General features: G+C 37.2%; 1 protein-coding gene across 2 annotated transcripts in view; it reads right to left on the minus strand.

Annotated features, from left to right (window-relative positions):
- Positions 1–1,191: 1,191 nt before the first annotated feature.
- LOC140139833 (uncharacterized) overlaps positions 1,192–15,365 on the minus strand; it is a 57,076-nt gene continuing 42,902 nt past the window's right edge. For both annotated transcript variants that reach the window (XM_072161578.1, XM_072161579.1), the window contains exons 6-11: positions 13,175–13,389; positions 10,923–11,083; positions 8,333–8,520; positions 7,547–7,804; positions 5,181–5,435; positions 1,192–2,480 (exon numbers count right to left, since the gene is read on the minus strand). In XM_072161578.1, the coding sequence (XP_072017679.1) occupies positions 2,425–2,480; positions 5,181–5,435; positions 7,547–7,804; positions 8,333–8,520; positions 10,923–11,083; positions 13,175–13,389 (1,133 nt within the window). In that variant the 3' untranslated portion in view covers positions 1,192–2,424. The remainder of the gene's footprint in view (positions 2,481–5,180; positions 5,436–7,546; positions 7,805–8,332; positions 8,521–10,922; positions 11,084–13,174; positions 13,390–15,365) is intronic.

Raw genomic sequence — 15,365 nt, forward strand, 5'->3', positions numbered from 1 at the left:
CATTGCTGGCAGGAGGACTCGAACCAACGATATTGATATCAGCAGTCTGATGCTCTACCATTGAGCTATGACAGCATCTAGTGATGAGGGTCGAGTTTTTAGCTTATACAGTGTTTGTCTGTGATAATGCCGCCTCGTGAAAGAAATAAATATAAAATCTCAATTTTTAATTTAAATTTATTTGATAATTTTCTAACCTATATTTTCTTTAGAGCAGGGACAAATATTTCCCCTTTTATCCAATTTGACCGCTATATAAGAATCTACTTGTTTTATTACTGATTTAATTCCGCGATTTGTTCCATTAAGCAATATCAAAGATTAATGTCACACATCTCACAACAGATATTTAGTTGGCTTAGTGGTCTTGCACAGTGCTGTTTAACCGGGAGGTACCGAGATCGATTCCCACCTCTGCCTGCAATTTTTTTAAAGACTGGGAAATAATAACCTGACATTCGCCGCTGACATTCGTACTGCAGAAGCGGAGTTATAACTTGTTAAACCTTGCTCCTTCCGTAAAAGGGTACATTATTTTGGCACTACATTAGTATTATTTTTTTTTCACATTGCTGGTATTAAATATCAAATGGTCATAATTGGCGGTCACTTCAAATCATCCCCAACTGAACGAGGTACAGGAATGTCCTCTCATTGTTAATTGTTGGTTAACCCACCACTTGAGAATAAAGGACTATGAATAGGTGCAACAGGATTACCTACAGGATTATCTCAAGGATATAATTCTGTTCTCCTCCTTTTCTTACATCTTCACTGATATGTGCTAGTGTCATTGGTTATTGTTAAAAGGCAATAAGGTGTGTAATTGCAATATTTCCTCTGAATAGGAAAGTCTCTCTACATCGAGTTATGTATGCTGGTGGTTCGCAATACTGTTATTTAAGGTTATTAATTATTTTAAACTGTTGTGATTTGGTAGTTCACAGCATCTTACGAATGGTAGTGAGCTTTGGCAAAAACTGCATTGCTCAATTCATAGCGAGCGTGAAGAAGAATTCAAATATTACAGATATACTTTTATAGGTGCTGCAGTTCTTGAGTTACGTTGTAGAGAGGGCTGAAACAACAACACTTTTGTAAAACGTACACAATTCATTAACAACAATAAATTAAGCAAGTTTGCAAAGTATACGATTTGTAGAATGAACTTTTGCAAAACATCAAGGTGCTAATTTTCAATAATATATTGATCTAAATAATGAAAATCGATTTTTAGGTTGCTCCGACCAACAATACCTCGTCTACCCTTAAGAGAAGGTATCTTCCAAATCCAAATCGAAATGACAAAATAAACAATAGCATTGACCTTACCCACCAATCAGTAAAGCCTATTATAATCATGTGATGGCTCAATCCAATAGTAAACATGCTTAGAAAAAGGCTAAAAAATAGTCCTGGCTGCCATTGTCTCAATACAAGATAAGATGTGCTAAAAAGTCCTTGTCACGTGGGGCCGTTTTAGATAAAGGGATACAAACCTGGGTATGAGGCATTAGGAATTATTTCCCAGCCTCATAACCACAGGGTTGATGGGCTACAATAGTTATTCAAGACACAGTGTATGTAAGGGATAAACTGTGCATATGAGATATGGGTTCAAGTGGGGGAAATGTTCACTGTCGTGAACAAAAAGAAAGTATACGATAAAAGTTATGTCTGTGCTTTAGTCGCGTGAGTTATGCTATCAAATTCAGAAACCATTGCAAACTTACATACACTAGCAGCCGACGCTGGAGAGCAGTTTACACTTAAAAGTGAGTTATTTGGAATGAATTGGGGTAAAATATCCAAAATCCTATTTAACTAATTTTAGGCAAAAATATTGACAGCCGAGACTCGGATTTTGGACAGTTCTGGCTTAAACCCTCTCTATGATCAAATTAACACATTATAATTACAGTGGTGCAATCAGCCAAAGCATTTTGTGCAGAAATATATGATAATACATTTAAGCTAAGTGTTAACTCTTATTTTACCAAGGGTACCATTCGCCTGCATTCCCCTCTCTGTATGTTGTAATAAGTAACACTAAAAGAAATGACCAATTATTATTATGATAGTATGGGCTTGCAATTATTAAGGAATCCGGCTATTTGGATTTTTGTCGAAATTTATGTATTCTTTATCGGCGGCGATATTGACTGTCTTGTTAGCTTGTGACGTATATTGACAGTGAATAATTATTATGGTGATTTTAAGAATGAAAGTTGCAAGGAGATACCATGGCAAAGGCTTCAATATTATGTTTTGATAAATCCAACGTCGCTCGCCATGCTAGTTGGAGGAAAAGAAAACAAAAAACTCTACACCTGCCTATCTGGGTTTTTTTGGGTTTTTTGTTGTTGTTGTTGTTGTTGTTTTTTTCCGTTTCACTAAATCACAGCCGTATTGTCTTCTTTGCAGCTAGTTGTCACCAGGTGTGTGCGCAAAAATAGCAAAGATGCTGGCTTGTCCCACATCTGTATGATAAACAAAATAGCAAGAATGACAAGCATCAGGCATTATGATAATCAGTCTCATTTCGTCGGCCGCATCACATACTGACGTATTTGCAAAATACGCATTTCGAGAAAATCGAACTTGAAAATTGAGCGATTTTCATTTGCTGCATAATCTTGATTAAAATATTATTGTCGATTAAAACTAGTTTAACAGTAATACAAATATACCATATTTTCAATATAATTCACTTATCACTATCAGAGCGTAACTTATTCTGCAAAAATTAATATTAAATAAAATACGTCACTATGTGAAAAGGACTAATGTCAATTTCGCCGTTCAAATGATAAATACGTCGCGCAAATACGTCAGTATGTGAAACAGTTGCGCAAATACGTCAGTATGTGAAAAGGGCAAAACAGCAATTTTGCCGTGCATTGACACAGTCGCGCAAATACGTCGCGCAAATACGTCAGTATGTGAAACGGCAAATTCTTCAAATTGCAGATACGATATACTGGGCTTGCGCAGTATAGGTGATCGGCAAATACGTCGTTATGTGATGCGGACATTTCAAGGTTTTGTAAATACGACATAATTAAATTAATTAATATCTTACTAATTAAGCCACTTTGAGGCATGATTTTTGGTGAATATATAGAGTAGAGCATAACAAACTAACATAGCAATTTTCTCAAAAATGTTAAAAATGTCGAATACGTCAGTATGTGATGCGGCCGACGATTTGTCTCGGTAAAGAAAGGCTCCAAAATGAGGTATGAGGTACTAGAAATACTGTATACTGTATTCGTTTTCGTTTTTTAGGTATATTGGCTGAGGGTGACACCCCGGGGTGACACCATGTACATGCAAAGTCCTTGAAGTCAATCTTCTATTCATTAAATAGTCTCGGTCCCACCCGGCACCTGCTCCAGGGTCACCTAACAAACCGTCTGGCGATATTCTCGTAAGCAATCACTGATTGGATAACTGATTTAAAATGTGACAAAAATGTCGATTAGCTGAAATAAAAACAGGGAAGTGGAAATCCCCGACGATCATATAAGATTAAAACGTGACAGAAATATGTAAGCTTCGAGCCATAGTAATGTTTGATGAAATTTTTGATGAACCGGCAACATCTCATGATCGAGGCTTTACTAAGCCCACATAATAAATGTTCATATTAAGTTATAACCAGAACTTGCAAGAGGTGAAATTCAGGCCTTCACATCCACTATGAAATTAGACTACTCCGTAGTCCACTTGCCCATTGTCATGATTGTGCATACTCTGGATATTGCATTTAAGCTTAAAACTCCGATTTAATTAATTTGTGCACAATTGACAGATTTTCACAACTGATCATCTTTTCAGCCACCGTACTCCCTCTGTATGTTAGATTCCCAAGTGGACTACTGACTTTGGATTGCGGTTAACATTTTTAACATGGGACTCTATGGAGAGTTAGGCCAATTTCTGGCCTAACTAAAATTGGTCATGATGTAATGCATCTTTAAATGAATCTGGCTTGTGATTGGTCGCCCAGATCTCGTTATTGTTTAAATCCTCCCGACACGTACCATTACCATTAACTATACATGGTACACATCTATCTTTGGAATGCGGCGCTTTTGTGCTGGCGCGAAAGTTGGTGAATGAACGTACGCATCTAGCGCGTATTGTACCACCATGCTTAAGGTCCGTTCATACTACCACCGCATTTGCGATGCGTTGCTTTGCGATGCCGATATATCGATTACTTTTTGCCGTAACTCAACGCAACTCGTCGCATTTCAAAGTTAAAATGTATTTAACTTCATTGCGATATCGCAATGCAGTAGTTTGCAGTACGATGCAGTGTGGCAACGCATCGCAAAGCATCGCAAATGCGGTGGTAGTATGAATGGACCTTTAGTCTTGTGGTTAGATTTGGTTGATAAACAAGTATGATTGACAGTGTGTTTTAGAGAAAGAAGTCCCTGAGTAAAGTTCTGCTTAAAAGTGAAAGTCCATAGTCGATTTTTAACTCGTAATAAACTGGCAGATTCTAAAATTAGAATTGTTCAGTATTGAAGTGTCATTATAGTTGTGCCATTATGATATGTTGCATTCAATAATATAAGCCTACGTATACTTTACTTTTACTGTCACAAATATAATTATATAAACTTTTTCATAACCATTTTATACTAGTATTTTGATGTAATAAATATCAGTATAATTTCGAGTTCAACTGAATGCGTTCATCATGATTAATAACGGTTTTTTATTAATCAAAAATCGACTATGGCATAGTCTACTATGAAATCGTCTCCGCGCCGAGTTGTGTACTTCGTGGTAGAGCAGTGGCTTCCATTGAACACACGTTTAAACGTGACCCAACAGTGCCCCCGATTGTTGAGGTCTGGAATCATATATCCATATTTAAAAAAAAAAATTATTAACATTGTATACTTAATTTCTTTAAAGTGTGTACGCGATCAATTAGCTTAAAACAGTTTCCAATCTCCATTAGGTGCCCTGGGTAATACACAACATTACAGTGGAGTTATATGGAGTTGGAGGTTTTGTTGTACTAAGCCCTCAAAATGGGATATTCTAGTGGAAATTCATACACACCATATGGATGACATGACTATACACAGCGAATGTGAATTTCAAATGGGATTACATGAATTGGTGATTTTAACTGGAATAGCTCAATACATACTTACCAGTATTGCAGACGCAGATTCGACAGTATGCCCAACGAGTTTCCGGATCTGTAGTATAACACCAAGGCCCAATGCTATGATCTGGATTACGACAATAATTATGTTCGCCAAGACCAGTGTCCGGATAGTTCGCTGGTGTACGGGTGTGTTCGTGGGGATATTGTGCTGTCCAGGATTGACATTCCTTGCCCTGTATCGTTTGATTAACTGAACCACGGTAGTCACGCCCAAGTGGATCAGAGTAGCATTCTCTTGCTATTTGCAAAAAACAAAAAAATACAACACAGATCAAGTGTCTAATTGCAATAGTACGAATTCTAATATATACAGGAGGTTTATTTGTAGACGTAGCTTATATTTCCTAGGTTATTCATCATCCGCAAATTAAGTTTGTGGATTTACTTGTTTATAAAATCTCCCATGAGTCGGTACAGTGGCTGTATTGCTATGTTGTTGTATTGTGCAAGACGGGTGTTGGTGCTGTCAGGTGCTGTGATCATGGCGACGTGTGATGGCGTACGCATTCGGGTATTTTGAAAAAACAAAACCCTATTTAATACATAGTTTTGTTGAATCGCTCAAAAGCCTGATTAAAATATATGAAAATTATATGCCGATATCGTCGTACAAGGCTAGTCAAATTAAGAAAAATAAGAGGTTATCCCACAACTAATTGCAACGGAATCCATTTAATCACCATTCATTTCAGAAAAGCATATTAATAACACATCAAAAGTCCCCACAAGTCCAAGTAGTAGAAAACAGTGCCTAATGTGCATAAATCCAAAATGGCCGCTTATGCAGGGGTGAAATTTCAAAGTTGGTCAAGTCTTGTTAAAAACCATACCAATATATTGCTCTTATCATATTAGGATTCAGAAAAAGTATAGGGGAGAGTGGGGTAAGTTGAGCCACTTTTTACATTTACTTTCACTACGCTCAAATAAATAAAGCAGGACCCAAATGCAGTGTTACAAATGAAACATATGTATGTTTACTTGGTTATGATACCACAAAATTGTAGTCAATATTTTGCACTTTCACACAGTGAGACACCAAAAATCATTTGCAAATTGGCTCAACTTACCCCAATGGTGGGGTAAGTTGAGCCAGTGGCGGGGGGCAAGTTGAGCCACCATAGAAATGCACAGTATATGCCATAGCTGTGAAATTCAATTTTGCCTTTTTTTAAATTGTTGTTTTCAGGTATTTATTTCGAAAAATAGTTTGATATAGAAGTAGTTTGATCTAAATATTGCATACAAGTAATTTCTGACAAGATTTTACTTTGAATAAAAAAATTTGTGAAATTTCTGCAGGGTTTTCCTATGCTCAACTTGCCCCGTGGCCTGTGGCTCAACTTACCCCATGTGACCCTTTTTGTCAACAACCAAGCCTCCCACCTGACTAAAACTTGTTACAGTTGTAAATAGTTTTCTAAAATAGTGTTCATATATCACATCCTCAATACCCAAAATGCTATCATTTTAGCCTTTTTCTTTCTGGGTGAAACATGAAAAAAATTGGTTTTTGCCAAAAGTTCAACAAAAGTGCGAAAAATTAACTTTCTAATGTAGCTTTCTTACCCTATGTGCAAGTGATTCCATATTACACTTGAGAAGCCTCTGTTATGTCATATACAAATAAGTGGAACTGCAAAGTAAGATAAGTTTTTAATTTTCTTTCTAGAGGGGGTGGCTCAACTTACCCCCTGGCTCAACTTACCCCACTCTCCCCTAGTTTGACCAGTCTTGGATATATAGTTCTTGAGTTATAGGCAAAAAGATCAAAGGTCAAATTTTGGGACCCACGGGCGTTTACAATTGAAATATGCTCTAATTTTAATGCAACTGGTCTCAAATTGTTCCTTTGGCAAAAATAAATCAAAATGACAAAAATTTCATTGTTTTGGATGATATAGGTAACACCACAAAATAGGTCAAGGTCAACACGGCTCAATGGAATTTGATTTTCTTTGTCATGATACCAAGGTAACAAACAATCAGAGATATAGCAAACTATTCTTTAAATGCTTTTGCAATATGAGCCCAGAGATTTGTTTCATTTTTTGTTCCCCTGTGGACCCTTCCCCCTATAACTCAAGAATTTTCTGAATCCTTATGACAAGAACATTACATTGGTATGTTTTTAGCAAGATTTGACTAAATTTGAAATTTCACCCCTGCATAACCGGCCATTTTGGATTTATTACTTTCCACTACTTGGATTTGTTGGGTTTATGAGCTTTTATGAGATGGGCGCATGCAAATTGGATTCTGTTGCAATTTGGGTGGGTGGCGTTTTAATTTGACTAGCCTATACGGTGAGATATCGTACCTTTCTGAAGCAGTACAATATAGACTTACCAGTATCGCAGACGCAGATTCGACAGTATGCCCAACGAGTTTCCGGATATTTGGTGTAACACCAAGGCCAATTACCTGCTTCATCCGGATTACGACAATAGTTATGTTCGCCAAGACCAGTGTCCGGAAGGTTTTCTGGTGTATTGGTGTGTTCGTGGGGATATTGTGCTGTCCATGATTGACATTCCATGCCATCTATGGTTTGATTAACTGAACCACGATAGTCACGCCCAATTGGATCAGAGTAACATTCTGGTGCTGTATGAAAAAAAAATCAAGTGTCAAATTGCAATAGTACGAATTCGAAAGAATTCAACTAATTATTAGGAGTGAATATGATTCTAGATGGAAAATTAAATATTCGTTAAATAATCAAAACATTTTTTGTAACATTTTGTTAACCTCAGAAAGACAGTAATAACACACTAAGAACCCAAGAAGGCGAGAAAGTACCCATTTTTTGCGAGAAAGGGCAAGAAAGGGAGAGGAATGGCGAGGTAGCCTATTAAAATAGGGAAGGATCGAGGTTGAGATAACTAAATTAAGTCTTGCTCAGATCCTGGCCAAGTTTGGCGAGGAAAGACGAGAAATGGCGAGGAAAGCGAGAAATGGAGAGGTACATCCAGCACATCCGGACCTGCCAAAGACCTTCCTGGGCTCTCTGGTTGAGTGTAATAAAATTGGTTATAAACAATTGAGTAATTTCAATATCCTGGCGCGTAAGATAACAGAATTGTGACGTTATGATGGAGGTAGAGTTTTTTATTGTCCCTCGTATCTTTATACCGGTATCATTATTCCAGTTAATGTAAGTCGTTTTCAAACTGTAGAGGAAAGCTGGTAACATGTTCTTCCTTTCCCAGTCACAATCTGGTGTAAAATCATAAGCTACAACCATCCAACCATTTTCGACATCGCAACCGCCGTAGTTCCTATTTATAAACCACCGTCTTTCAAAATTAGGCGTCTTATCTCTGCAAGGAAACAAAAATAATAAAAGCAAAATACAAGTTTCGTTTAAACTGCCTTTCAGCACAGAAAGTTCAAATAACCTTGAATAAAATAATTGATGTGTGACACACATACAGTCATGGACAAAAGTTTGGAATATTTTTATTTTTGTATCAAATACAGTTTTCAATCATATTAGGAACATATGTTTATTGTTCTGGAGTAGTGCTCAGTTGAATTTAATTGAAAGATACAAAATGTCCTTTGATGTTTACATCACACATTTTGTCAATTAAACAAAAAATTACCTGAAGAAGCGCATTACAATGGGAGGATCACACAATTGCAACACTTTGTATCACAAAATGAGATTAAAGACACTAGCAAACTTTATTGTTTAAACAAAAACCTGAACTCTCACTGTGACATGTTCAGATAAGTCTCTTGCTTGAGAAAACACATCTCAATATTTGGTGTGTCCACCCCGTGCCAGCTCAAGGTCATGTACGCGACGTGACATTCTCTCGACCAGGTTTGCCAAGGTTCTTTGTGTAATATCTCGCCAGCAAGCAATGCGGGCGTGTTTAAGTTCCTGCAGGGTGATTGTTTGGTTGTTCATGTTACCTAACCTGTGGGATACATCTGCCCAAAGTCTCTATAGGGTTCATATCCGGTCTCAAAGCCGACCAGTCCAGGTTATTTACATTCTCATTTTCAAGGAATTCCCTCACGCGTAAGGCTCTGTGCGTCGTGGTGTTGTCATCTTGGATCACGAAATTATTCCCGAAGTCTCTTCTTTCAAACGGAATCATAACCGTACCAAGAACAGGTAATGTTCCTGGTTCATGTGTCCTTCTAGCAGGTAGATATGCAGTTTCGACCTACTATGAAATGCTCCCCATACTGTGATTCCACCACCATCCCCTGGACTCTAGGCAGGATACAATCCTCGAGCAGGGCTTGACCAACCTGTCTTCGGACCTTGAATCGGCCATCTTGTGTGTAGAGGAGGAATCGGGCCTCATCACTGAAGATCACATTACGCCAGTGGCCTACTGTCAAATTCCTATGTCTCTTTGGCCAAAGCAAGCGCGCATGCAAATGTCTTTGCAGAAGTATCGGCTTTCTTATTGGTCGTCTTGCGCGAAAACCCGCACGAACTGGTCTATTATTCGCAAGTTTCCTGGTAACAGGCGCGTTTATGGACCTCGGCCATTCTGTTCGTAGCCGAGATGCAGGCTTCAAGCGGCCATTATATGGTACCTAAGACCTTTCCAGACACCCGTGATCCATTTTGCATGGGTGACGGGTCATTGATGGTAAGAAATCTGCACTTAAAACAGGGCTATGCAAAAAAATAAAAAATATTCCAAACTTTTGTCCATGACTGTATCTTTAAGAAACATCTTTATCAGAAGAAGTCTTATGATGTTGTGCTGGACTTGATCGCGATTTAGTTGTGGCGATTTTTTCTTGATTTGATTGACTTGTGCTCCTTAGATCTGACTGGCTGGTGTACGAACTTGTACACTCGCTGCAGGGTTCTCATAAGGCACACATGATTTTCTCTGTTGGCATTGGATCTATGAGAACATGAAATGAGACTGACAGTTTCTTCAGCGTATTGTGTGGTCTGGACCTTGTAGCAACACCGCAGGTTTAAAACTAAATACGAGTTTCAGCGACAACCTCTCAATATAGAGTAGAGTGATGTAAGTTGACGATTACTTACCCTCTACCTAAAGAACCTAAAGTAATATGACTCCCCTCATGCGCTTCTAAAATACTCAGAGCTATATCCACCTTCCTCGTCCTCACTCAACATATATTACCCGCACACCACTGGCGTAGCGTCATAGGGGCACGGGGGATCTGATCGATCTGAAATTTGCCGATCGGAAAAATGGCTTGTGCCCCCAATCAGACCCGGTGCCCCCCAATCATGGTCGGTGCGCCCCCCCCCCCATGTGATGACCCACGCTACGCCACTGCATTGCATCATATATACCGAGCAAATTTATTGAGTTATCGTTAACACTGCCGTAACAGTGCACCTGGAGCACTGTGTTTTTACAATAACTTAATTAATCTACAGACCTACTTTTTTATATTGACCGCGACAATTTACTAATCGCTTTTACATCGTGGTCAAATCAAGCAAGCATCAACTTGATCAAGATGGCCAAAATGGTGTTAGTTATTTTTGTTTTGTTTTTTGTTTTGTTTCCCTGTGTATTGTTCATGTCCATGACATCAAGAGTGTCATGAAGTATTTGTTTGGCTTGAAGAAAAGGGAAGATGACGACCCCGCCAGATTGCAGCTTCCGAGAGTCTGTGTATCACGGAAAACGAGCATGCATGGATGATTTCTAAATTGTAAGCGGACTTTCACCTTTATCGAGTGGTTATTGCTGTACTTACTTACCCTTCCACCGAGAAGTAGTTTTGAGGTTCACTATCAATATCATCATATGGTGAGGAGAGTAACCGTTCCTTGGAAAACCAATCCAAGCTGTTTGATCCAGTGCCATTAAAGAGTAGAGTCATTAACTCCACACCGGTATAGTCAAGCAATACTACCATAACCTGAAATATAAGTGTCTTACTAATTCATTCACTTATTTGCTCAAACCTTTTCGTGATCTATATACCAGTGTGGGTGGGGGTCAAATGTGTGTGAGACTTGAAAGAAGTGATGAGTAGTTTTAAGGGGTGGGGTATGAACGTTTGGACAGTATTTATTGTGGGACATTAGAGCACATCAGACATATCGAATTGCATTCTGAATACGAAGAATGTCATTCTGATATCAAATAATTTTGATTTTTGAAATTCGCAGTTTAATACACATTTTATGGCAAATCATTAAAAATTGATATTTTTGATATTTAACAGTGCTTGAAGTAAACTTTATAAATCTGATGATTTATACTTTAAGTGTATGTAGGTGGGATGAAAAGCCGACGATCAATTGAAAAGTTTGACCTTTCGTATTGAAGATATGGATTTTTTCCCAAAACACCAAAAAAAAAAAAAAGAGGTCTTTTTGGGGAAAAAATCCATATCTTCAATATGAAAGGTCAAAATTTTCAATTGACCGTCGGCTTTTCCTCCCTGCTACATACACTTTAAGAATATATCATTAGATTTATATAATATACTTCGAGGACTGTTATATATCAAAATTTGAAAAATATCAAATTTTTATAATTTGTCATAAAATTTGTATTATATTGTGATTTTCAAAAATGAAAATTATTTGATATCAGAAAGACATGCTTCGTATTCAGAATGCAATTCGATACGTCTGAGGTGCTCTCATGTCCCACAAAAATACTGTCGAAACGCAATAAACGCTCATTTTAGATCCCTTAACATGTTGGGAGGGTTATTAAAATACTTCTCCAAAATTAAATGCTTTTGTTGCTTTGACTTTGTCTTGAATATTTGTCATCGATGTTGTTGTTTTTATTGCTGCTATTTCCAACTTGACGTTTTATTAGCTGTGTTTTTAACAATACAAAACCGGGGAAACAAACCATACAATATAAGTTTTGGAGGTCACCCAGATGGATTAAAAACAAAATATTAGTTCTACCTTCATTAAGCATTATCACAAATTCTAAGGTTTGGTTTTAGGGTTTACTGGTAGAGTTTGGGTTAGGTTTAGGGTTAGCGTTAGAGTTAGGGTTTGGGATGATAAAATTACTTGATGCATACATGAACATTATAAACGACGCACTTCCGTATTCACTTAAACAAAGCCACAACGCTAACAGAATCAAATCATCTTCAATTTCTCATCACAACATGACTGTTCGTTATTTAACTTTGTTCGCCTCATAATAAAAATATATGTAAGAATTAGGCTCATAACATTGTGTATTGTTATACAAATATTGAATGTTTATGAGTACAATGGTAAGAATATTTCCATTAGGTGAAATATGTATTGTTCCATTAAACGAGGCTTTGAATGGAATAGTTCATATTCACCGAATGACAATACTCTTTCCATTGAACAAATAAAAACATTAAATATTTGTTTTATATAACTCATATAAAATTCTTTATCTTCAACTTAAATTTATAAATCACCAGGAAAATAAAATATATTACAAAAATATTACAAACTGTATTTATTTTAGAAGCAACACACCTATTATTGAGTCGAAATGGTCACCGTTCGCGATATACGTCCGCGTCTGTCAGCGTTGCTACACCATAGCTGCGCGCCAGTGCAATGGAAATGGACTATTGCACTGGCGCGGAGTGCAAAAGTCTTTTCTATAAATAGCAAAAATATTCAATAGTAATTGACCAAGCAAATGATATCAGAATCATTGTATGAGTTATATAAAATATAATGACATGCACTCAGTTAGGTGCAGCAGCACTTGCGCTAGTTCCGTGTTGCGTAATGCGTGACTGGAGAATGTGAATATACCTGAGCGTAAGTAGGGACTTTATTGACGCCCGCAGTAACAAAAACCGAAAAATATTTGCCTATCATAAGCCGAACAAAGTTGTTAAGGCTTGATCTTTCTCGATAAACAGTTGCGTGGATGTACAAACATTTTTGTTTATTTTCATAACTTAAACAGGCAATTGTTTCCCTTGGCCGTATTACATCTTTGGTTAAACAGCCTGTTGACATCATATCGACTTCATACCAACCTTGTCAATATTCCGGGTCTCCCAATCGACAGCAAAAGAACTCTTGTAATGCCCAGTGAAATTCCTATTGAGTTGACGTGCTTCTGGAATTTCCTCATTGGTGGGTTCGTTTCTTTCCCATACTTTGTAAGGATCATGTTCATCAAATCCGTCGCTGTTCATTGGTGCAGAGGCGACACCAGACACAGCTTTGAACACCAACTGCCATTCAGGATCTAGACCAAGTACATGATTAGCAAGAATGCACTTTCACATTAACGATCAGCATTCAAAGCGAACTTTTTTTTTTTTTTCAAACGTAACTAAACTGCTGTATACAGTAAGTTTACATGTGGTTCTAAATTGACTAAACGCATCCCAAAAAGAAAGTATCCAGTTTGAATTTGGTCCATAAGTATAAGACGGGGTCTTAAATCAATACCTACCAAAAGTATGTTACAGATAAATTTATTCCGCACATTTTGATACCTTATTTGGCCAAATCGATGCAGAATTGATGGCACAATGATCTTTTGAAAACTGACGCAAACGGCGTCGAATATGACAAAAACTGGAAAGAAAAGTGACATGTTAAGGGCGTACTACACCCATATATTGGTTTGATTGGTCTAAAAAAATATTTTTTCATTTATAGCGAAGCGATATATGCACGGATCATGTGAAATAAAAATTTTTTAAAAATAAATAAAAAGGTGTTTTTAAACCATTGTATAGTAAGTCATTTTAGCCCTATATATTTTTTGTTTACCGTATCCTGGTAACTCAGATGCGTGTTTCATAACAAACCATAATTTATTCTTTTCAACATGTTCAAGTAGGGTACATGAATAGAATACATTAAATCCTTTGTTATACTCTCTATAGAAAATCTAGTGGTGCTTGCAAAATATATAACACTGAATAAATTAAATAAACACTTACACAATAGATGCATAGTCATTAGTCAATTTGATATTGATGTTGTTATTGACGTGTTGTTAGGAGAAGAAAAGGCTATTAGGTCACCGTATGTCAGGTTATAGGTCAATTGGTTCAGGTCAAATTTAAGCATCAATTTTGAATACATGTGAGAGTCTGTGATACAAAATGTATCATAATGAGGAATAATTTTGATATTCTGTCTTTAACTGGATATATATCGAGAAGTGCAAGGTGGATATACTAATATACCTTGGGATGTAAATGGTGAGTACAATTTAGAATGCCTAGTTGAGATGGATTTCACAAATAAATATAAAATAGTTACCAAAATCACAAAAGCTAAGCTTACGGAAAACTACCCAATATGGTGGTATAGGTGACAAGAAATACAATTGTTTTCAACATTGCTGTAGTATGGTTGTGGTAACATGTTACCTATGGCTTAATTAAGTTTCAGTGAAATAATGTCGCAAGTTAAAAATACAAAATATAGCTCAACATTGAAAATAGAAGCATTTTAACCAGTTCCTTTTTTGATAGTTGTGGAGCACCAAGTTCATGAAGTCATAAAAGAAATCAGGAACCACTTATTCCCATTTTACATATCAACTTTATTTTCCTAACGTGTTAGCAACACATATCCAAAATTTTAACGAAATCCGTTGATATTAAGCTTTCCAAAATGAAGTGAATTTAAATCATCAGTGACGTACCACCTTTTGGCTTTTACTTTTAAAAGCATGTAAGCTACGTTGATACCGATGCCACCAATAAAACGAGAAGATTTGCCCCTTCATTTTGCATACCACTTGTCCAATTTTTTTTGTAATTTCTTCACAAAATGCAAAAAAAAAAAAAAAAATCAATGGGTGTAGTACCCCCTTAACGAGCATGTCGGGCAGTAAAACGACACAGGTGTCGAATTCTGCACCCAGTGCGTCTCTACAGACGAACGCTATTTCTACTACCCCGGCTGCTTCGGCAAAAGGCCATAAGCGAACCGGGAAGAACACAGGGACATCGACCACAGAATCTATGGATTCTAGAATGTCGAAATTGGAAAGTGTTATTGAAACACAAAGAGAAGAGTCCTCGCAATTGAAAACTCTCCTGAAAGATGCCATAGGTGGCATACATGACATGATGATGTGTCAACAACAGCAAGCTCATGCCGGCATTTCTAGCGATGATGAGGACATGCAACATGACGTAGTCTTGACCCACGCGGGCTCTGCTGCTGCTAATGTTAGTGATGACAATAGTACTGCTG

The sequence above is a fragment of the Amphiura filiformis genome, chromosome 18 (genome assembly GCF_039555335.1).
Source record: "Amphiura filiformis chromosome 18, Afil_fr2py, whole genome shotgun sequence".
In the NCBI taxonomy this organism is placed as follows: Eukaryota; Metazoa; Echinodermata; class Ophiuroidea; order Amphilepidida; family Amphiuridae; genus Amphiura; species Amphiura filiformis.